Source organism: Rhinolophus sinicus, chromosome 4 (genome assembly GCF_057876585.1).
Source record: "Rhinolophus sinicus isolate RSI-liver-muscle chromosome 4, RSI-T2T, whole genome shotgun sequence".
Taxonomy (NCBI): Eukaryota; Metazoa; Chordata; class Mammalia; order Chiroptera; family Rhinolophidae; genus Rhinolophus; species Rhinolophus sinicus.
The window spans coordinates 50,492,619-50,516,846 of NC_142504.1; the positions used below are offsets into that span (position 1 = coordinate 50,492,619).

The 24,228-nt window shown below is 35.2% G+C and overlaps 1 protein-coding gene across 1 annotated transcript in view; it reads right to left on the reverse strand.

Annotated features, from left to right (window-relative positions):
* The window catches only part of COG5 (component of oligomeric golgi complex 5), a 310,835-nt gene that overhangs the window by 117,529 nt on the left and 169,078 nt on the right, over positions 1-24,228 (reverse strand). The window contains exon 8 of the mRNA XM_019745323.3: positions 14,674-14,839. Coding sequence (XP_019600882.2) covers positions 14,674-14,839 — 166 coding nt within the window. The remainder of the gene's footprint in view (positions 1-14,673; positions 14,840-24,228) is intronic.

Consider the following 24,228-nt stretch of genomic DNA (forward strand, 5'->3'; position numbering starts at 1 on the left):
CCAATTATAACAAACTGTATGTTATTATGAAAATCATATACAGACTGAAAAATTAGAAATAATTTCTTATAATATAAAAATGAATTTAGCCTTTTGTGTTTAAGAAAGAAAGGGTAACAGGATCTACACACACACACACACACACACACACACACACACACACACTAATATAGGAAGGGTAATAAAACAAAACCAAAAAATTACTGAAAATGGTTTCAGGGAGTGGGTGTGGTGAACACAGGACCAGGTGAAGGTCACAGGATTGGAAGTACTGAGTCTTTGTGAGCCATACAAATGTTTTACATACTTCAAAATAGATTTAAATTTTAAAAGAATGAAAAGAGCAAACTCTAAAACTAAATACAAACAAGTACAGAAACAAATAAAACTAACTGCACTACAAATTGATAATGTAAAACCACACAAGGGGAAACAAATAATTTTAGTAATTTTTAATTACAGAGCCCGGACTTTAGTAAGATATATTTTAGGGGCAAAAAGAATTGCAAAGAAATACTGTACTTTACTTAATAGACTTGTTGTTGAACGTAGTATTGATGTAGTATTCTGAAACTAGTTTAGGTGTATTTTAGAATAGAGCAAATGGAGGCTCTCACTGTAAACAGAAATAAAGATACACAAATATGTAAAAGGGATTACAGGTATTTCCCAACTCTGTCCTCTAAATGAACAGAGAGAAAATGACTCAACAGAAATGAGCATACCTAGTACCCAAAGTTTGATATCCAGCACCATTTCCCAAAAAAAGAAACCAAGGCTCACTGGAGAAAAGGGTGATACCTGTCTGGAGCAGTGAACACAGAAGATAAACCTGATACATACTGTGCCAGAGAGCAAAGAAGTGTTCAAAGACATATGGAGATCTGTCACAGGACACAAGAAATTAACTGAAGGAGGTTTCCCAAAATAAATTTGGAACATTTGGGCATCCAAAATAATACTGATGATAATCAATTACAAAATGCTGATTAGAAAAATAATTCATTAGATGATGCAATACAGAATTGTACACCTGAAATCTACATAACTTTACTAACAACTGTCACCCCAATAAACTTTAATTAAAAAAAATAATAATAGTTCATGAGTTCATAGTGAAAAGTCGTGTTTAAAAAGGATGGGAATTGCTTTTTACAGATGTCAGTTAATAAATGCAGATGGAATGATAGAAATAAAAAAACCACCATTTTGAAACTAATAGTAAAATAATTGAAGGAAAGATTATCATTGGTACTAAAACACTGAGAGAAATGTAACAGGAAACAGGATATTAACACGGTCTCAAAGTATGTGCCACAAATTACTAATTACAAAAAAAAAAAAAAAAGAGTACTCTTACAAGGAGCAATCCAGCATACATTATAGTAACAAAATGATTTCATTTAGCATCAACAATTATGAGACAGACTAACACAACTGTGGTGCTTCCTGATATGATGTAATGGGGAATACACATCACCACCCTACCCATCTGTTTACCCTGAATGTAATCATGAAGAAACAAACAGATAAATCCAGACAAAGCCAGATTGTGGGGCTCTCCAAACACGTTAATGCCATAAAAGACAAAAAAGGTAGTGGGGGTGTTTTTTATTAAAAGAGAGTAAAGAGACAAGACAACCAATAGAAGGGCATAATCTCTGACTAGTTCAAGTTGGGGGAAAAACAGCTATAGAAAATATTTTGGGGAACAACTGAAAAATGTTCAATATAAATTACATATTAAATACTACTAAAGTACCTGTTGAAATTCTTGAGAGTGACGTCTAACAATGTTATCGCATGTAATACACACCCAGCTATTGTACAGGTTTAAACTGTTTCAACATAAAAAGAAGGATTTTAATCTCAAATTGAAAAGTATAAATTTCCATCCAAACTAAGCTGAAAACCCAGGCAGTACAGAAGACCGTCAGTGATTAGCTATCCTAGCCTGCTTTTAAAAAGGGCAAGAATCAAGAAAACCAGAGGCTGTGTTCGTAAGCTGCTTCACTTTTGTTCTTCACCAATTCTAAGTTTACTAAAGAATTACATGTACCGTTAGTAAGGAGATGCTGTTACTTTTTACTGATAATTGAAAAGTAATAAAAAAGACAAACATATAGGAAAGAGATACTGGCTTTAAAAATATGAATAATTCCTGTTTGAAATTTAGGTCTGATTAATTTTTAAATTACTTGTAGTGTTGTGCAAAGACTGTTCAGGAAAAGTGTACAGGGAACAGAGAGGTAATACTGAAAGAACCTGTAATTGTCAATATGTTGTATAGAGAATGAACTCATAATACTGAGGAAAGGCTATGTAGTGCCCTTGTGAAAACTAGAAATATTCATTAAATTACTAGAATATGTATAGCTTGGTTTTATTATAAAGAATTATGGGATGCGTCAACTCATTACAATCTTAAACCACATACAAGCAGAAATACAAGAAGATATTTTCTGCTCGTATTTACTTTGGAGAAACTGAAAAAGAGGTAAGATCACAGCTACTGGTTTGACAGGTTCTAGAGGCTTCACTTTTCTTATTTATAGCTTAGAACTAAGCTAAATGCATCTTTTTGAAGATATAAACATGAAATAACAACTGAACATAGGAGAGGGGAGAAAGGAAGGGGAGAAAGAATAATGAAAAAAAAAACAGACACCATTATCAGCTTTAGGATAAACTAAGTTTTATCAAAGTGATGGAAGAAACTAAGAGTTCCTCAAAGAAAGAATACTTAAGAGTGATTTCCAGTTAGTAATAGTGAATAAAAACATTTTCCTACTCTCATCCCTAGAAAAGCAATGAAAATAAGAACAAACAAAAAGTAGAGGAAAATGTCAACTTCAAAATAAACAAGGAATCAGCTAAAAGCTCAAACTTGAGATTATGAAGCATGGATGCCAAATGCTGCAGGTAAATCAAAATGAACAAGGAACCAGATGGCTGCCATCTAAGACCATTAGCAAGAAACAAATTGTTCTTAAAATCAATGGTAAGAATTTAGACAGGCTATCCAGTGATGCTTTGCTTAGTGTTGAAATGGATGGTCCAGGGAAGGAGCTAGTAAAAGGCTCAATGTTGCAGAGTGGCAAAGAAAGAAAAGCTGAAAGAGAAATCATAATAAAATGATATAGACATCGTGTAAGACTTAGCCCTCCAGCGTGGGGAGACGATTAGAAGTAAAATGAGGTGAAAGAGGAAAGAAGAGCAGAGGATGTGAGGTTTCCACACAGAAGCTGCTTAAAGGCTTCACTAGGACTCACACTAAGTTCCAGAACAGGCCAACACTTGACAAAAGAAGTGTTCCCAAGGTGGAAGGAAACACAAACCAGTGAATGGTTTTACTAGAAGATAATGGGGGGGGAAATGGAAGAAATGCTGCTGAGAGTCACCCAAAATCCAGTCAGGAGGCTGCTGAGGAAGTGGAGGCTGTGCACACCTTGGGCCTCTGTTCTCAGAGCTGCTATGAAGTTGCCAAACCTGTGGATGAACTCAGCATAAGGATATCCTAGAGCCATAAGCACCCTGGGACAGGGCTCCATGGACTTGACTTCCTTCCGTGTAGTTTTCACTCCCCTTATTTGCATATTGGAACTAACCAATCCCTGTTAACCTAGCCAGAATCCTACATTTGCATGAAAGAATTCCATTTTGTGGTTTCTGCCTTTATAAACCCTGCCTCTCTTTGCTCTCTCCAGAGAGCATTTCGGGTTGCTATCTGCATCTCTTGGATTTGAATCCTTTAAGACTCCAAATAAACTTTTGTTTTACAACCTCAAATCTCCATTGGTTAATACTAAACAAACTTAAATCAAAGTTATAGACTGTCCCAGGTCTCTCCCTCCAACCATTCCCATACCATTTTTCAAGGAACAAGCAGTACATTTCAAGGATGAATAATAATCAGAAAAAGCAACATGGGGCCTAACACAGATATCTGAGGATGCTAAGGGCAGGAAAGGAATATAAGCAAAAAGCAAAGATAAACATAGCTTACCAAAGAAACTCCTAAAGGAAAAAACAGTAAGGGTTACTTAGTTTATCCACTGTCTCAAAGTAATTATAGGAAACATTCTCAGTGTGATGATATAAGAGAGTAACACATGAGAAATAACAAAACATAATGATCAACGGTGAAATCACAATCAGACATGGGAAATAGGCAAGAGGGAATCAAACAAAATTAAAGTACAAATATATAAAATATAATGAAGGAGAAGATACTAAAAATGGAAAACAAAGATGTGGTATATGCATAAAGTTCCTGAAAAGAACAAATGGAAAAGAAAAATATTCAAATATACAACTGAGGTCAACTTTTCTATAAAAGAGAATAACATATTCTCACACAGAATAAAAAATAGATATAGAGCATTCAATCCCAAAATATATCCCAATTACTGAACTTCAAAGATAAAGAATCATTTAGACGTCCAAGAAAAACAAGTGAGTTATGGGGGGGGGGGGGGGGCTAAAAATCTGATTAGCAATTACATTTCTGGTTCCACATGTAAGAAGCCTGAGCTTCGAAGTCAGGCACTCTGTCCTAACAACAAATAACGGATGAACAGACTGAAAAATCAGCAACTCTTCTTGGACCCATAAGAGAGGGGAGGGCACATGCCAAACCATCGCCCCATAAATGAGAAAGACCTACAAGCAAATGAAGGGAGTTGCTACTTACCAGAGAAGAGCCTCGCTGGCAGAAACTGCTGAGGGAACCAGCGCCATGGTAGGAAAACCTGATAAGGTAACTGAGGAATTGCTAGAGGCTCAGTGTGGACAATTCTGAGAGTTAAAAAGTCCAGGGGATCCAGTCACAGAGGGACCCTACATATTGAGATTTATTTCCAAGAGGCTGACTAGGTTCCCACAATAAATATCAGAGAAAAATCCCCTCATGCTTCCAGGAGGAGGAGAGGAAAAAGAATCATTTTGAAATAGGCCAGAGAACTCTGTTCTTAGCAAGGCCTGTTCTCAGGAGAAACTAATTCACCAGAGCCTTATCTGCTGGAGTATTTAGCAGAGCCTAACTGACCTGGGAAGGAAAATACCCAACTCCAGCCTCCTTTAGCCTAAAGGAGAGAAATATTTTACACTTGTGAAGTTTCTGGTACCAAGGTAGAGGCAGGCTGGAAGACCGAGACCTCCTCACAGCACTGCAGGATGCTGCCCCTCCCCACATATCACACCAACACATGATTAAAGGCGTATTCATAGCAATGCCTTTCACCAAGAAAACAATGACAAGTTCTAGTAGAAGGCAAAAAACACAATTTGAAGAGACAGAGCAAGCATCAGAACCAGACATGGCAGGGATATTGATATTATCAGACCAGGAATGTCAAATAACTAAGCTAATATGCTAAGGGCTCTAATGGATTAACAAAACAGAATGCAAAAACAGATGAGCAATTTAAGAAAACAGATGAACATCCTAAGGAAAAAAAATCACAAAGAAATGCTAGCGATACAGAAATGAAGCATGCCCTTGATGGGCTTATGAGTAGACTGGAGACGGCTGAGTAAAGAGTCTTTGAGCTAAGGATGTATCAATAAAATCCTCAAAAACTGTAGAGAAAAGAGAACATTGAAAAAACAGAACAGAATATTCAAGGACTGTGGGACAACTACAACTGGTATGATAAACAAGTAATGTGATAGTAATACCAGAAAAAGGCAGAGAGAAAGGAACAGAAGAAATATTTGAGACAATAATGACTGAGACTCTCTCCAAATTAATGTCAGACACCAACCCACAGATCCATGGAGCTCAAACAACACAAAGCTGGATAAATGCCAAAAAACAGTAAAATTATGCATATCATTTTCAAATTACAGAAAAAGCAAAGATAAATAAAATCCTGCAAGAAGCAGGGCAGGGGCTGGTGGAGGGAGGAATCTTATCTATAGAAGAACAAAGATAAGAATTACATTTGTCAAATCATGCAAGAAACAGAGTGAAGTATTTAAGTGTTGAGGGGAAAAAAAAAAAGCACCAACGTAAAATTCTATGCCCTGTAAAATTATTCTTCAAAAGTAAAGGAGGGCCGGCCCGGTGGCTCAGGCAATTAGAGCTCCATGCTCCTAACTTCGAAGGCTGCCGGTTCGATTCCCACATGGGCCAGTGGGCTCTGAACCACAAGGTTGCCAGTTCGATTCCTCGAGTCCCGCAAGGGATGGTGGGCTCTGCCCCCTGCAACTAAGATTGAACACAGCACCTTGAGCTGAGCTGCCTCCCGAATGGCTCAGTTGGTTGGCGTGCAGGCTCTCAACCACAAGGTTGCCAGTTCAATTCCTTGACTCCCGCAAGGGATGGTGGGCAGTGGCCCCTACAACTAAAATTGAACATGGCACCTTGAGCTGAGCTGCCACTGAGCTCACGAATGGCTCAGTTGGTTGGAGTGCGTCCTCTCAACCACAAGGTTGCGGGTTCGACTCCCGCAAGGGATGGTGGGTTGTGCCCCCTGCAACTAGAAAATGGCAACTGGACCTGGAGCTGAGCTGCACCCTCCACAACTAAGACTGAAAGGACAACAACTTGAAGCTGAATGGCACACTCCACAACTAAGATTGAAAGGACAACAACTTGACTTGGAAAAAAAAAGGCCTGGAAGTACACACTGTTCCCCAATAAAGTCCTGTTCCCCTTCCCCAATAAAATCTTAAAAAAAAAAAAAAAAAAAGTAAAGGATAATTAAAGACTTTTTCTGCCAAACAAAAATTGAGGGAATTTGTTGCCAATAGACCTGCCTTGCAAGAAGTGTTAAAAGTAGCTCTTTAGAAAGAAGGAAAATCATATATGTCAGAAACTCAGATCTACATAAAGAAAGAGGACTGAAGAAGGAATAAGTGAAGGTAAAATAAAAACTTTCTTCTTATTCTTAGTTGACCTAACAGTTTATTCAAAATAATAATAGCAACAATGTATCTGATTATGTATGTTTATGTTTATATCATATATATGTATGTATATATAATATATACATTTCTTATGTTTACTATATATAAGTGAAATGAATTATAACAATGATACAAGGGATGGGAAGAGGGAATTAGGATTATTTTGTTATTACACATTACAAGGTACTCACACTATCTGTGAAGTGGTGTAGTGTTATCTGAAAGTGGACTTCAATTGGTTCTAAATTTATATTGCAATACCTAAGGAAATCTCTATAAAAAATTTAAAAAGTATAACTGATATATTAAGAAAGGAGAAAAAAATGGAATTATATAAAGTGAACAATTAAAGCCAAAAAAGGAAGAAAAAGGGTAAAAAACAAAAATAAGAACAAAGAACAAGGGCATTAAATAGAAAACAGTAATGAATATAGTAGATATTAATCCAACTATGTCAATAATCACTTTGAATGTCAATGGTCTAAATGCACCAATGAAAAGAGATAGTTCAAGTGGATCAAAAAACACAACTCAATTATATGTTGTCTACAAGAAATCCACTTTAAATATAAAGACACATAGAGATTAAAAGTAAATGGAGAAAAATATACCATTGTAACAATAATCAAAGGAAAGTAGGAGTAGCTATACTAATTTCAGACAGAGCAGAATTAAAGTGAGGAAAGTTATCAGGGATAATGAAGGTCATTATAGAATGATAAAGGGAACAATTCTCCAAGAAGACATAACAATCCTTAACATATATGCACCTAACGACACAGTGTCAAACTATATGAGGCCAAAACAGACAGAACTGCAAGAAGAAACAGATGAATCCACTATCGTAGTTAGAGAATTCAACATTCCTCCCTCAGAAATGGACAGATCAAAAAGAATGAAATCAGTAAGGAGACAGCTGAATTTCCCCAATACCATCAGAAAATTGGATATAATGGACATCTATAAACTACTTCAGCCAACAACAGCACAATACACGTTCTTCTCAAGTTCACATAAAACATTCACTTATACAGACCACATTCTGAGCATAAAACACATCTTAAATTATTAAAGAAAAAAAATCATACAATGTCTGCTCTCAGACCATAAAGAAATTAAACTAGGAATCAACAGAAAGATAAGCAGGAAATCCCAAAATATATAAAAATTGAACAACACACTTCTAAATAACACATGGGTCAAAGAAATCTGAAGGGAAATTTAAAAACTGTTTAATTAAATGAAAATATAAGAACAACTTATCAGAATTTGTGGGATGTGGTAAAAGTGGTGCTTAGAGGGAAATTTATAGCATTGAACGCAAATATTAGGAAGAAAAAAGAAAGATCTAAAATTAAGATGTTTAATTTAATTAAACTAATAATTAAACTTAAAGATTATTTAAGTTTCCACCCTAGAAAACCAAAAAAAGAAGAGCAAATTAAAAACAAAGTAAGCAGGGCCGGCCCGGTGGCTCAGGTGGTTGGAGCTCCATGCTCCTAACTCCGAAGGCTGCAGGTTCAATTCCCACATGGGCCAGTCAGCTGTCAACCACAAGGTTGCCGGTTCAACTCCTCGAGTCCCACAAGGGATGGTGGGCTCTGCCCCCTGCAACTAAGATTGAACACGGCACCTTGAGCTGAGCTGCCGCTGAGCTCCCGGATGGTTCAGTTGGTTGGAGCGCTTCCTCTCAACCACAAAGTTGCAGGTTCGACTCCCACAAGGGATGGTGGGCTGCGCCCCCTGCAACTAGCAACGGCAACTGGACCTGGAGCTGAGCTGCGCCCTCCACAACTGAGACTGAAAGGACAACAACTTGAAGCTGAACAGCACCCTCCATAACTAAGATTGAAAGGACAACAACTTGACTTGGAAAAAAAGTCCTGGAAGTACACACTGTTCCCCAATAAAGTCCTGTACCCCTTCCCCAATAAAATCTTAAAAAACAAAAAAAACAAAGTAAGCATAAATAAATAAATAGTAAGAAGTAGAGCAGGAATTAATAAAATTTCCAACAGGAACTCAATAGAGAAAAATCAATGAAACAAAAAGTTGGTTCTTTGAAAAAAAATCAATAATATTGATAATCCTCTATACAGGCCAACTGAGAAAAAAAGAGAGAGTACAAATTACTAGTATCAGAAATGAAAGACGACATCACTATAGATCTCATGGAAATTTAAAGGCTAATAAAGTAATACTATTCAAAACTCTACGCTCACAAATTTATGTGAAAGACGCACTTTGCCAAAACCCATGCAAGAAGAAAGAGATGATCTGCACAGGCTTATATCTATTAAAGTAGTTGAATCAGTACTTAATAATAACCTTCCAAAATTAAAGCACCAGGCCCAGTTGAGTCTACTGGTTTATTCCACCAAACATTTAAGGAAGAAATTATACCAGTTCTCTACCATCTCTTTCAGCAGATAGAAGCAGAGGGAATACTTCCTAACTAATTCTATGAGGGCAATATTACCTAACATCAAAACCAGACAAAAATATGACAAGAAAACTACGGACCGTATTTTTTATGATCACAGATGCAAAAATCCTCAACAAAATATTAGCAAATAAAATCCTACAATGTATATAAAGAAGTTTACACCATGACCAAGTGGGATTTACTTAGGTATGCAAGGCTGGTTCTACATTCAAAAATCAGTTAATGTAATCAATCACAACAACAGACTGAAAAAGAAAAACCACATGATCCCATTAATGCATGCAGAAAAACAACTGACAAAATCCAACACTCATTAATGATAAAAATTCTCAGTAAACTAGGTATAAAACGAACTTTCTCAATTTGATAAAAACTATCTACGAAAACCCTGCAACTGACATCATCCTTAATGGTGAGAGACATTCTCACTAAAATCTGATACAAGGCAAGGATGTCCCCCTCACCATTCCTTTTCAACACAGTACTAGAAGTCCTTGCTCATGAAACAAGGATAGATATACATCAAACAAGAAAAGATATACATTGGGAAGGAAGACAAAACTTTTTGTTCACAGATGACATAATCATCTACGTAGAAAATCAGAAAAATTGATGAAAAAATCTCCCGGAACTAATACTATGGCATGGTTGTAGAATACAATGCTGATATATACAAAAGTCAATTGCTTTCCCGTATACCAACAATGAACAAGTGGAATATGAAACTGAAAACATAGTATCATTTACTTTAGCCCCCAAAATAACTTAGGTATATATAAATCTACCAAAATATGTACAAGATCTATATGAGGAAAACTACAATATTCTGATGAACAAAATTAAAAAAGAAAAACTAAATAAATGTAGAGATATTCCATTTTCAAGGATAGGAAGTTTCAAAATTATCAAGATATCTATTCTTCCCAACTTGATTTACCGAATTGATGCAATACGAATCAAAATCCCAGCAAGTTATTTTATGGATATTGACAAACTGATTCTAAAGTTTATATGAATAGGCAAAAGACCCAGAATAACCAACACAATATTTAAGAAAAAGAGCAAAGTTGGAAGGCTGACTTTCTGACTTCAAGACATACTATAAAGCTACAGTAACCAAGAAGATGTAGTATTGGCAAAATAACAGACAAATTAATGGAACAAAATACAAAGCCTAGAAATATACCCACATAAATATAGTCAATCAATCTTTGACAAAGGAGCAAAGGCAATAAAATGGAGAAAAGGTAATCACTTTAACAAATGGTGCTGAAATAACTGGATAACCACATGGAAAAAATATGAATCTTAGACACCCTTCAACAAAATTAACTCAAAATGGATCATGGACCTAAATGTCAAACACAAAACTATAAAACTCCTAGAAGACGACACAGGAGAAGACCTAGATGACTTTGGGTACAGCTATGATTTTTTAGATATAAGATCAAAGACACAATCCGTGAAAGAAGTAAATGATAAGCTGGACTTCATTAAAATTAAAAATTTTTACTCTGGAAAAGATAATATCAACAGAATTAGAACACAAGCTACAAAATGGGAGAAAATATTTGCAAAAACCTCATCTGAAAGGACTATTATTCAAACTATGCAAAAACTCTTAAAACTCAACAATGAGAAAACAGCCTGATTAAAAAATGGGCCCAAGACTGTAAGAGACACCCCCCTCACTAAAAAAAGATATACAGATGGCAGATAAGCATATGAAAAGAAGCTCCACATCATACATTATCAGATAAATGTAAATTAAAACAGTAAGATACCACTATACACCTATTAGCATGGCCAAAATCTGGAACACTGACAACACCACATACTGCCATGGATGCGGGGCAATAGGAACCCTCATGCTTTGCTGGTGGGAATGCAAAATGGTACAGTCACTTTAGAAGACAATTTGGCAGTTTCTTACCACACCAAATATACTCTTAGTGTACAATCCAGCAATTCTGCTCCTTGGTATACAACCCAACAGAGTTGAAAACTTATGTCCATCAGAAAACCTGCACAAGGATATTTCATAGTAGCTTTTTTTCATAATTGCCAAAACTTGGAAACAATCAAGATGTCAGTAGGTAGACGGATAAATAAATTGGTATATCCACACAATGAAATGTTAATAAGCACTAAAAAACAAACAAACAAACAAACTAAGATATCAAGCCATGAAAAGACATGAAAGAACCTTAAATGCATATTTCTAAGTGAAAGAAGCCAACCTGAAAAGGCTACATACTGTATAATTCCAACTACATGACATTCTAGAAAAGGCAAAAGTACGGAGATAATGAAAAGGTCAGTGATTACCAGGGCTGAGAGCTGTGGAGATGAACAGGCAGAGCACAGGGGATTTTTAGGGCAGTGAAAATACTCTGTATGATATTATAATAATGGAGATATGTCATTACACATTTGTCCAAACTCACAGAATGTACACCACCAAGAGTGTATCCTAATGTAAACTGTAAACTTTGGGTGACTGTGATGTGTCGATGTTATTTCATCCTTGGTAATTTCATCCTTGGTAACAAATATACCATCCTTGGGGGACATTCAAAAAGGGAAGGCCATGCAGGTGTGGGGGCAGGGAAATCTCAGTACCTTCTTAATTTTGCTGTGAACCTAAAACTACACTAAAAAAAAGTCTTAAAAAATAAAAATTTTAAAAACAATTAAAAAAATGAATAAAGTTCCCTGTATACCCCTCCCTTCCTGGTCCCATTTTCCCTGCTCTTTCCCCAGAGCTAATGCTATTTTGAATTTTATTATTATCATTATCATGCATATACTTATACTTTTATTACATATTTACATATGTAGAACAATATATAATATAATCTATCATGTCTACTACGTTCTTAGGCTTTAAATATAGTATACTGCATGTATCTTTCTGCAACTAACTTTTCCACGTACTGTTTTTGAGAATTATCTGTATTTGTAAATTTATTAATTTAAATATTGTATAGTAGTCTACTTAATAGTTTATTAATTTTTCCATTGCAAGAAAGGTTGTTTTCACTGTTATAAACAATAGTACAATAAAAATATTTATACATATGTGCCAAGAGTTTCTCTAGGATATAATCTCATGAGAGAAATTATAAGATCATAAGGTATACAGTTTTAACCTCACAGATCAATTTGATAAAATTGAGTAAAGTGGTTGAATCATTTTATCCTCCTAGAATCAGAGTACAAGAATTTCTGCTCTCACCCAACACTGAGTTAGTTGTGTCTTAGATTTTGCCAATTTCACGGTCAAGAAATAGTGCTTGTTTAATTTGTATTTTCCTAACTAGTTCATCCTCCAAAGAGACTGAATCTTTTCACATTTATTGGATGTTCTTTGAATTGCCAATTCACAGTCTTTATATTTTCAACTGACTTGTTTATCTTTTTTCTTGTTGAATTATAAACTTTAATATATATCACAGGTGACATTTTTCCCTTAAAATCATATTAATGTTGTATGTTTTTTTAATTTGAAACAATCTTAAAAATAAGAAAATTGAAAGCGTAGTAAAAAAATTGTCTTCCCTGAATCATTTGTGAATAAGTTACCGACAGGATGCTCTATAAACCTTGAATGCTTTAATGTTATTTCCAAAACACAAGGATACTCTACTATATAATATCAATATCGGGAACAAGATCAGGAAATTAACATTAGTACTGCCGGTGTAATCTTTAAAAAAATAAAAATAGTGATTACTCTTTTAAAAATAATAAGAATTAATGCTTAAGATTTCTACATTAAATCATGGTATCCACTATCAACAGATGATAAGGCTTTAACACTATTCTTTCAACAAAAGGGCATACAATAGAATTGACAGCATGTGAAGAACTGCTTTCATTTCCCCCCTATTTCTTGCAACACAAGAGGGATGACATTAAACTGCTCCTAGAAATTAAACATTAAGTCAAACTTTCTGAGAATAATTGCTGGGAAAAGCTGAGAGTGAAATCTCCTCTGGCAGTTTCTGTTCAAAACTTTCCTATAATAGTTTTAATACAGACTCAATCGGAGGCTGGCGCTAATCTTTAAAAATCTGTTTAAAATCTAAGATTCTTCTATCTCTTTTTAATCTAGTACAATTTATGTATGAATGATGAATGAGTATAGTGTATTATACTCATTAGGTTTATATAGCAAATCTAAAAGTAATAATGGCTGCAAATAATTTTTTAGTATTAGCCATGTATCAAGAATTCTGCTATTAATTCTACATGTGTTATTTCATTTATTCTTTAGGACAACTCTATGATGATTAAAGTACCTTCTTCAATAGAAAAATGGAAAGAAAAAAACTGGAGATAGTATATATAGACAACACTTCGGGGAATTTTTCTGAAGCAATAAAATGGGGCAGTAAAGCTGAAGAGATAAATAAAGTCAAGATAGATTTGTTTGGTTGTTTTTAAGCAGAAGAAGATACAAGAGCACGATTATAAATGATGAGAAAGCCTCGTAAAAACTGACAAACTGACGATGTGGCACAGAGAGGGGGTCTGCTAAAGCAATGCTGCTGAGTGATAGGATCTGAGCACAAGTGGTGTCCTGGGTCTTTGCTAGGAGCTAATATAGTTCATCGATATTAATAGGAGGGAAGAAAGAATACGGGAGAGAAATGCAGAGTTGGGTTGCTTCGGTAAGTGAGAGGTGCACATAACGTACAGTCTCTCCTCTCGATGAAGTGTGTAATGTACACGGACATCCTCAGCTGTGCACTTGGTAGGACAGGCTTGCAGACTGCTGGTGCTAATGCGGGCTACTCCTCTCCACCTGGACCCCTACCTTTCTTTAGCAGTTTTCTTTAGATTTTGCTACAGTTGCAATGTTCCCAAAGGATATCAATTTCTATCTCCACAGTTACCCATTATTCTCTTAAATACCAGAATCATTATAAGGAAAAGCCCCAGAAAGCTAAGGTAGAGAAGGCATTTCCTTAAAAAAATATTCTGTCTCAATAAGAAGTACATGTGAGGATAAGGATTTTAGAGGAAAAAAAAAAGTTCTTTTTTCTTGCATCTGTTTCCTCTGGACTAAATGAAGCCATAGTTTACAGACTTTTTATCTAGAAGTTCTGAATATACCAATTGGCCAGTTCAACTCACTGATTAGGCAAAAATGTTATAAATAAATTCTGAAACATAATTTCTTCTCTCATTTTCTGTCTACTAAAAAATGAGTCATTAAATTGCTTTGATACTTGAGTGTTTCACATACTATTCAAAGAACTTCTCAGTTATAAATAAATAAAGACGCTAAATATAAACGGTATCCATACCTCGCGCAGCTGACTGGGCAGGCTGAGTCAAAACTTTGATATCTAAGGCACTGCTGATACTTTCTTCTAAAGCAGCACAATATCCATCCACCACACTGGTAATGGTAGTCTTCAAAGTTCCAAGATTATGGAAAACCTGAAGAGCTGTTCCGACTTGCGTAGGATTCTTTAAAAAGGTGGGGGTGGGTAGGATGGGAATAGATATACATAGAAGAAGAAAAAAAAAGCAATATAAATCTACAATTTTTACTGGTACTTGAGCAGTTACTATAAAATTTACAAATTATCAGACAAGAACAAAATGCATTTCGAACAAATATTTTTCACCATTGTTTCATGAAAGACAAAGTTAAATATTATGTACACAATTACCACCTTTCCTTTTTCCTCCTCCTTTAAAGGATAAGATCATAAGTCTGCTATATTATTAGAATTTATTTAAAATTTACCACCAATTCCTATGGAGAGAGCCATGCTGGAACTAAGAATCCTACATTTATTTAGAGAACAAATAAGTGAGTTTTGCATAGTTAACTGAGGGCAGAGCCACACACATTGATATTTACTTTTCATTATATTCACTCATTCTTACTACAAATAATTGTAGTGCTTACTATGTGTCTGTCTCGGTTTTAGATGCTGGAAATACAGCACCTATAAAACCAAGTCCCTCCCCTCAATGGAGCTTTTATTTACTGAGAAATGTGTAAAAAATAAATATAACAGAATATCAGGTTGTGATAAATGCTATGAAAACATGAAGCAGGGAATAAGGATAGAGAATGATGGGAATTATTAGAGAGAAGAGTCAGAGGATGCATCTCTGAGGTGATATTTTAAACAGAGACCTGCACTGAATGGAGGGAGTCTAAGGAGAAAATAGGGAAATACAGATCTGAGCAGAGGTATCAACGGAAGTGCTGAGGCAGAAATGTGCTTAGTAGCTAATGAAACATCAAGGAGTCCTTGATGGTGGCTGGAGCAGAGGGGAGTGGTGAGAAGGTGGGGAGCAGAAACCTACCTAAGAGAAGATCGGGTCCATAGTGATATAAATAGTTGGATTTGTCACTAAGGAAATGATTGAATTATCAAGCCAGAATTTAGTACACCAACATATATTCCCAGGCCCAAATAGCTAAAATTCCTGTTTCATTTATGATTCACTCTGTTATTAGAGGCACATAGTTAAAAAGTTAAATTATTTCTTTATTTTCTTGACTGTTAAGTTTATAAAATAAGCCAAAAGGTTACTTCTGAATTCTGCTGGTGCTGGTAATAGTACAAGCTGCAGATACACACACACACAAATGCACACAGAGGCAAAGTAGAGTCAGCTTAAACATAAGGAAACATGGTTGATAAATAACAATACCCATTTTTTATTTTTTTTAATTAAAAAAGAAAAAGAAGCAAATGGATACTGTTTCAAATTAAAATGTTTTACTTTAAAAAGCTTAATTTAATATGGCTATAATAGAACTTAACATACTGTCAATTATCTCTCAGTACTAACAAAGAAAATGGGAGAAAATATTCATATAAATTAACTGAAAATACGTGGTGTAGTGCTTTGCTTTGGTTGTTGTTAGTTCCATCCAGTGATAATATTTTTTTTACTTTTCAGTAGATACCAAGAATTAAAATTAGGCAGCTATAAAGAAATTTCCTTTATCACTATTCAAGTGTCTATATAATCCAAGAAAACATTATCTAAACAACTTCAAAGAATATCTTCACATTATAAAACTAGAATATTGATATATATTTCAGTATATATTGGAATATTGAAGTATAATTCTGTAAAATTATACTTATTGCCTTTACTATCTTCAAAGGATTTGAAAAAGCACAGCTTCTCAACATACGGTTGCGTTTCAGTGTTATCAGATGAATGTATACTGTAAGTTATGTGTACGTCAAATGAAAAACATGGAAAATCATATTTCACTTAAATGGACCAATTTTCAAATTTCCCACTCTAAAACTTAACTTCCCCAATCTTTTCAAAACAGAAACATATATAGCTCATTATTAAAGAAGCATCTAATATAGTAATATTTATCATTTATAATGCTTATAATTCAAGATGTAATTTTAAGCTTGCCAATTAACATGATCCGTTTTTCAATTAATGCCAGTCATTCACATTCATTGCTTGACATAAATGTATCATTTGTTAGTTGGCAAACTACAAAAAAAAAATTGAAATAAAAATTGTAATATACAGAGGAGCGTGCAAATTATGCAAGCACAGCTTTATGCATTACCAGAAAGGGAACAGAACACAGCTATATAACTAACACAAAGACTGTGAAACCAAATATTATCAGGACCTCTAAATCTTGTGTGGCTTCCCCAAGTGCACTCTCCGTGTAGTACGACTATCATAACTTCTAACACCATTGATCAGTTTTACCTATTTTTGAATTTTACATAAATGGAACCATAAAGTAAGTATTAGTTTGTGTCTGGCTCTTTTTAGTCAGTATCTTATTGTAACATTCATCCGTGTTGTTGCCTGTGGCAGTAACTGATTCATTCATTTTCAGTGCTATCGATTATCCCAGTGTAGAAACTTACACTTAGTTTATCCATTCCAATGTGGATGTACATTTAAGTTATTTCCTTTTTTCTTTCAGGTATTTTAAATAATGCTGTCATGAATACTCTAGTGAACGGCTTTTAGTGAACACATACGAGCATGCATATGCATTTCTGCTGGTTAAGCACAGAATTGCTGGGTCATATGGTATGTATTCATATGCTCAGTGTTTGGAGATACGCCGATTTCCCAGTCATCACACCAATTTATATCCCCACTGGGAACGTGAAAGTTGTGGCGTGCTCCACAACCTTGCCAAAATTTAGAATTTCAGTCTCTTCAATTTGAGCTATTCTTTTGAGTGAGCACTGTCGTTTTCATTTACCTTTTTGTGACGACTAAGAAGTTATCCCTTCTTACTTGTTAATTATCCATTTGGAAACCTTCTCTTGTGAAGTGTATTTGAATATTCACCTCCTCTGCCCATTTTTCTCATTGGTTATTCCTGTGTTTTACACATGCATAGAAGTTGTTTATAGATTTTGGATATAATTGCTTTGAAGATGATACGTATTACAAATATGCTGCCCTACTCTTAAGAAGTCTTTTAAGAGAAGTTCTTAATTTGAATGTGGTCCATCTTATCAACCTTACTCGCTATGGTTAGCACTTTCAGTATCCTGTTGAAAAAAATTTTCCCATTCCACATTCATGAAGATGCCGTTCATTCATGAAGTTATACTCCACAGACTCTATCTGTTTGCCTTTCACATTTAGATATACAATCCACCTGGAATTAGTTTCTGTAGAATGTGAGACAGGAGGCATGCTCAGTATTTCTCTACATGACTATCCAAATGACAGAACAGTTTAGTTGAAAAAACAAGCAAGCAAATGAAAACTTCCCCCTACCCCTGCTTTCAGAAGCAACCTTTGCAATAAATCAAGTTTTCGTTTATGTGTGTTGGTTTCTGGATCTTCAATTCTAAACCATTTGTCTGTCCTTACACAAATTTACCTGTGTAACTTATTTTAGCTTCAAAGCAAGTTTTAAAGGTTTGATTTTCAGATCGGTACAGGCTCCACTTCTGATTTTCAGATTGGTACAGGCTCTTGTTGGTTCTTAGTACTTCCATATACATTTTATAATAGGCTTAACAATTTCCATTGGGAAAAAAGTTTCTGGAATTTTGAGATTGTATGAAAGCTATAGATTAAATTAGAAAGAATGAAGGCTTTATAATATTGAGCTCTCTAAATAATGAACATGGTATTTCTCTTTATTTACTCAGGTCTTTTTTAATTTCACTTAATAATGTTATAGTTTCTGTGACGAGGTCTTATATATCTTTAATTTGAATTATTCCTACACAATTGCTGGGTTTTGATACTGTAAATGATAATTAAAATTTTCTTTCTGTGTTTCTGTTGCTGGTATATTAAAATACAATTGAGGGCCGGCCCGGTGGCTCAAGTGGTTAGAGCTCCATGCTCCTAACTCCGAAGGCTGCCGGTTCGATTCCCACATGGGCCAGTGGGCTCTCAACCACAAGGTTGCCAGTTCAATTCCTTGAGTCCCGCAAGGGATGGTGGGCTCTGCCCCCTGCAACTAAGATTGAACACGGCACCTTGAGCTGAGCTGCCTCCCAGATGGCTCAGTTGTTGGTTGTAGCGCGGGCTCTCAACCACAAGGTTGCCAGTTCAATTCCTCGAATCCCGCAAGGCATGGTGGGCTGCGTCCCCTGCAACTAAAATTGAACACGGCACCTTGAGCTGAGCTGCCGCTGAGCTCCCAGATGGCTCAGTTGGTTGGAGCCTGTCCTCTCAACCACAAGGTTGCCGGTTTGAGTCCCGCAAGGGATGGTGGGCTGTGCCCCCTGCAACTAGCAACGGGCAACTGGACCTGGAGCTGAGCTGCGCCCTCCACAACTAAGACTGAAAGAACAACAACTTGAAGCTGAACAGAACCCTCCACAACTAAGATTGAAAGGACAACAATTTGACCATTGTTCCCCAATAAAGTCCTGTTCCCCTTCCCCAATAAAATCTTTAAAAAAAAAAAAAAAAAAAAAAAAACAATTGATTTCTATAGTTCTGAATTTCAGCAAACTTTCAAAATTCAGTTTTTAATTCTAATAGTTTATCTGTAGATTATTTTGGATTTTCTATATATACAATCATATTATCTATGAATAATTTTTATTTCTTCCTTTCCAATCCTCTATATTTCACTGCTTTTTCTTGTTATTCAGATTAGGGTCTGCAGTATGTTGCTCAGTAAAAGTGATGAGTGGTGTTCTAGTGTCATCCTTAATCTCAGGTAGAAAGCCTTAAGTATTTCACTCTGAGATTTTTCGAGATAACCTTTATCAAATTAAGGAAGTTCTAGTCTTAGTCTGCTAAGAGTATTTTTAATCATAGATTGAAGTTGAATTTTATTAAGTGCTTTTTCTGAATGTTGAGATTATCAGTTTTTCCCTTTATTGAAGAAATTACACTGTACTTCTGGGCCAAAGCCATCTTAGTCAAGATGAATTATACCTTTTAGATAGCTCTGACTTACATTTGCTCATATTTTGCTTAGTATTTTTGCTTTGATTTTCAAGAGAGACAACTAATAATTTTCCTTCCTTATAATATCCTTATTTTGATATCAAGTTTATACTGGCCTCATAGAATAGTCAGTGAAGTGTTCCTTCCTCCTCAATTCTTGGAGTTTATATAACATTGGTTTATTTGTTAAATGTTTGGATGAATTCACCAGTGAAGCTATCTGTCCTTGGAGTTTTCTTTGCGGTAAAGTGTTTAATGATAAATTCAATTTATCAAAAGTACTATTCAGATTTTCTAATTTTCCTAGTGTTATTTTGGTAAGTTGTTTTTCTAGAAATTTCTGTTTCATCTAAATTTTCAAATCTTTGGTATAGTTATATCTAATGTCCTTTTACTAATTTTTCACTTTCTACTGGATCTGTATTAGGTTACCTTTTTCGTTCTTAATCCTAGTAACTTGTGTCTCTTTAAAAAAATTTTTTTCCTACCTTCATCAATCTTTTCCAGTGTTGATCAATTTAATGCATTAATCTTGTTAAATAACCAACTTTTGACTTTGTTAATTCTATTATGAGCTTTTGTTATTCCTATTTCACAGACTTTGGACTCAGACCTAGATCAAAATCCAAACAATAGCATTTAGTCACCAAAACCTTAGCAAATTATTTAACCTGAGACTTAGTTTCCTCCTCTGTACAATGGCAAAAATAATAGCACCAACCTCACAGGAAAATGAAATAATCCTTCTAACTGATCTAGTACTGAAGGTAGGAAAAGGAGCTCAATAAACATTAGTTGCCTTTATCTTGATCTGTTGGTATCAAGGTATAGTGGCAAGAATGTGGGCTTTTAAAATGAGATAGTGTTGGGACGAAAACCCAGCTGTGCTATAGATAAACTGTATGACTTTCAGCAAATTACTTCATCACTAATAATATTTCATTTTATTTATATAATTAATTTTGCTTCCTCATCAGATTTTAAGGTCTCTGAGGGAAGATTCCAAATTTGTTTTGTTCACTGCTATAACGTGTAGCATTAGTACAGGTGCTAGATAGACAGGTGTTTAAGAAACCAGTTTAATAAGTGAATGAACAAGTACGTTTTATAATTTGGTTTGCTAACACATTCTTTGTGTGACTGCTGAAAAGACGATTGGGAGAACATATTTAACATGCCTGGTGCTCTCTTGCTAATGTTCCCTTTCTATCTCTGAACCTCTCCTGCATGTGGGGTCTCTGACTCTCTCATGTATGCAGGGTTCCCATATGTAAGTATTAAATTTGGTTATTATTTTCTCTTGCTGAAAAAAATAAAAATAAAATATCTGGTACTCATATATGAGTGATAGAAAATATTGGATCTCTGATCATTTATTAATATTCCAAAATTTAAAAGAATGCTACGAATAGCCTTTATTCTAGTTCCTAAGGACTTTTACTTATCACTCCATCTTTATTTATAATTGAAATAAGTAAAGTTACCCACTTATTGAAATAAGTAGAGTAACTCTGAGAAACTGAGTTCTCTCTTCTCAATAAATTTCATAAATTTTAAAAAGATGAGGTTAAATGAAAGGAGGGATTCCCAAAGCTGACTAGAGATCTTTTCTATAAAAATATAGCCAATAAGCTCTCAACTCCAAAAATTCTAATTCATTTGGACCAGACTAAGACCTGGTTACTTTACTTTTCAAAGCTCTTCAGATGCTTCTGATATAGTTGACCTGGCAGCCACCTAGGAACTAGCATTTGGGAACCACTGGGCTAGGTGACTGTCAGACTCTGAAGGATGAGAACCATTTATTCATGTGAACATAGCATTTTTTTTTGGGGGGTGGGGGAGGCAAAAAGAACAGAATACACAAAGAAATGACAGAGGGAAACTACAGAATATGCGTAAGAAGTGGTGTATAGGTAGACTCTATTGCCTGGAATGCTGTGTACATGAAAAAATAATAAAAGATAACATTGATACATAAATAAGCGTCTGGTCATTGGCAACTCAAATGGCATTCTGTGAAATTTTTATTTTGTTTTATTTGATTGGTCACAGAAAATCATTCATGTTTTCTAAATATCATAATCTAAATTGCCTGAGGAAATGAAAATAAATCAGCTTTGGCAATAGTTTTAAAAAGATGGAAAAAACAGCTTGAACTACGGAGTTGCACTGTGAATAAAATAACAGGACAGATACAAGGGATTTTGAAACACTGAAAAGAAACTGAATGCTGATTGGTTACAGAAGTCTACCATACCTTTGAAGTTTCAGGTATGGGGACTGACAAGGTGGAAAAATAAAAGGAAAATTAAAAGATCACTGGACCAGTGGGTGGGAAAGAGGTAGGAATGGGAGGATAAAAGGCTGTTGTTAATGAAGTATTTAGTTGTTAGACATGAATCTAAGGTGCCAATGGAGAATTCTTAGTTGGAAATGAGAATACTTTTGAAATGGATAATCATAGGAACACAGTCTGGGTAGCAAGCTAAATTAAAGTAATAATAATGAAAATAGGGGTGCTAAAAACTATAAATCACAAAGGCGGTAAATAAAGAACAGAATCTGTGAAAGTGAGAGAATAAAAATGGGAGTTGAAATTGGAACATTAGAAAATTTGGATCCAGGTACCTACATAAGTGGCTCTCAAACTTTTGGTATATATAAAATAATTACCAGGGGGAACTTGTTAACTGAAAAGGGGGAATATGGAAAACTTGTGGGATGCCGGTAAGGTTTTAGACTTTTTCAGTCTGAATGCTGGTAATACATGTTTGTTCACTGTGTGAAAATTAAGCTAAACTCTCATGATATATGCACTTTTCTGCTTATTATATTTTAATTTTAAAAAGTCTAAAGAACAAAAAATGAAAGACATAACAGATTATGACAAAAAATGTGAATCAGAAAAGGCCTCTACTTAAATATCTTAAAAAGCACTTAAAAATGCTTTATAGTTTATTTTGAGGCAAAGATATTAGATCGAATAAAACAATATATGAATGATTAAATTATTACATACACATGGATCTTATATAGTTTTTTTCCCAGCACAATATAAGCAAGTTTTATGTGTATGTATATGCACAGTCACACATATCACTATTTTTAAAAATAACTGACTCCTAAAATATTACCTAATGTAAAATATACATTTTGATTTTGAATCTTATGAACTGGATGTCTTTGTTCTCCTCCACCCCAAATGCAGTTGAAGCCCTAATTCCCAATGTGATGATATTTGGAGATCGGGTTTTGGGGATCTAATTAGGGTTAGATGAGGTAAGGAGGGTAGGCGCTAGTGTGATGGCATTAGTTCCCTTATAAGAGACACCAGCGCTTGCATTTCCCCCACTCTGCCATCTCCTCCCTCTCCTGGCCATGTGAGAACACAGCAAGAAGGCGACAGTCTGAAGCCAGGAAGAAAGGCCTCACCAGAAACTGAAACCTGCTTAACCATGATCTTGGACTTTCCTGTTTCCAGAAATCTGAGAAAATAAATTTCTCTTATTTAAGCCACCCAGCGTATGGTATTTTGTTGTGGAAGCCTGAGCTGCCGAATGTTTATATGCTTTACAATGGATTAAATTTTAGAGGGTGTAGTGGTTGAACAGTGTCCCCACAAAATGCATGTCTACCCACAAACTCACAATGTGACCTTACTTGGAGACAGGGTCTCTGCAGATGTCATTTAGATAAAGTCATACTGGATTTTGGTGGGCTTTAAAGCCAATGTCTGATGTTCTTTTAACAGAAGAACACACAAATACTGAAAAGGCCATGTGACAACAGAAGCAGAGATTGGAATGATACAGAGACAAGACATGGAATTTCAAGGACTGATTGCAGCTACTAGAAGCTGAAAGAGGAAAGAAAGGAGTTTTCCTTAGAGCCTTCAGAGGGAGCATGGCCGTGCCAACACCAAGATTTGGATTTCTAACCACCAGAACTGTGAGGGAATAAATAAATTTATGTTGTTTTAAACCACCTCGCTTGTGATAATTTGTTATAGCAGCCCTAGAAAATCAAGAGAAGGTTAAGAGCAACATAACTCAAGTGTCCATCAAATGGAGCAAGAAAATGTGGTATATATACAATAGAATAGTACTCAGACTTAAAAAGGAAAGAAATTCTGTCATGCTACAATACATAAGAATCTTGGGAATATTATGTGAAGTGAAAAAAGCCAGTCACACATACAAAAATACTTTATGATTGCATTTATATGAAGACAGTATTACTTATATATTATCTGCTATATGAAGACAGTGCTTAGAGTAGTCAAATTCATAGAGACAGAAACCAGGAACCTGGGGGGAGGGAGAAGAGACAAATGGGACTTGTTTGACAGGTATTGAGTTTCAGTTCTGCAAGATGAAGAGAGTTCAGGAGACAGGATGCATAATAACGTGAATATACTCAATACTGAACTATACACTTGAAGTGGTTATGATGGTAAA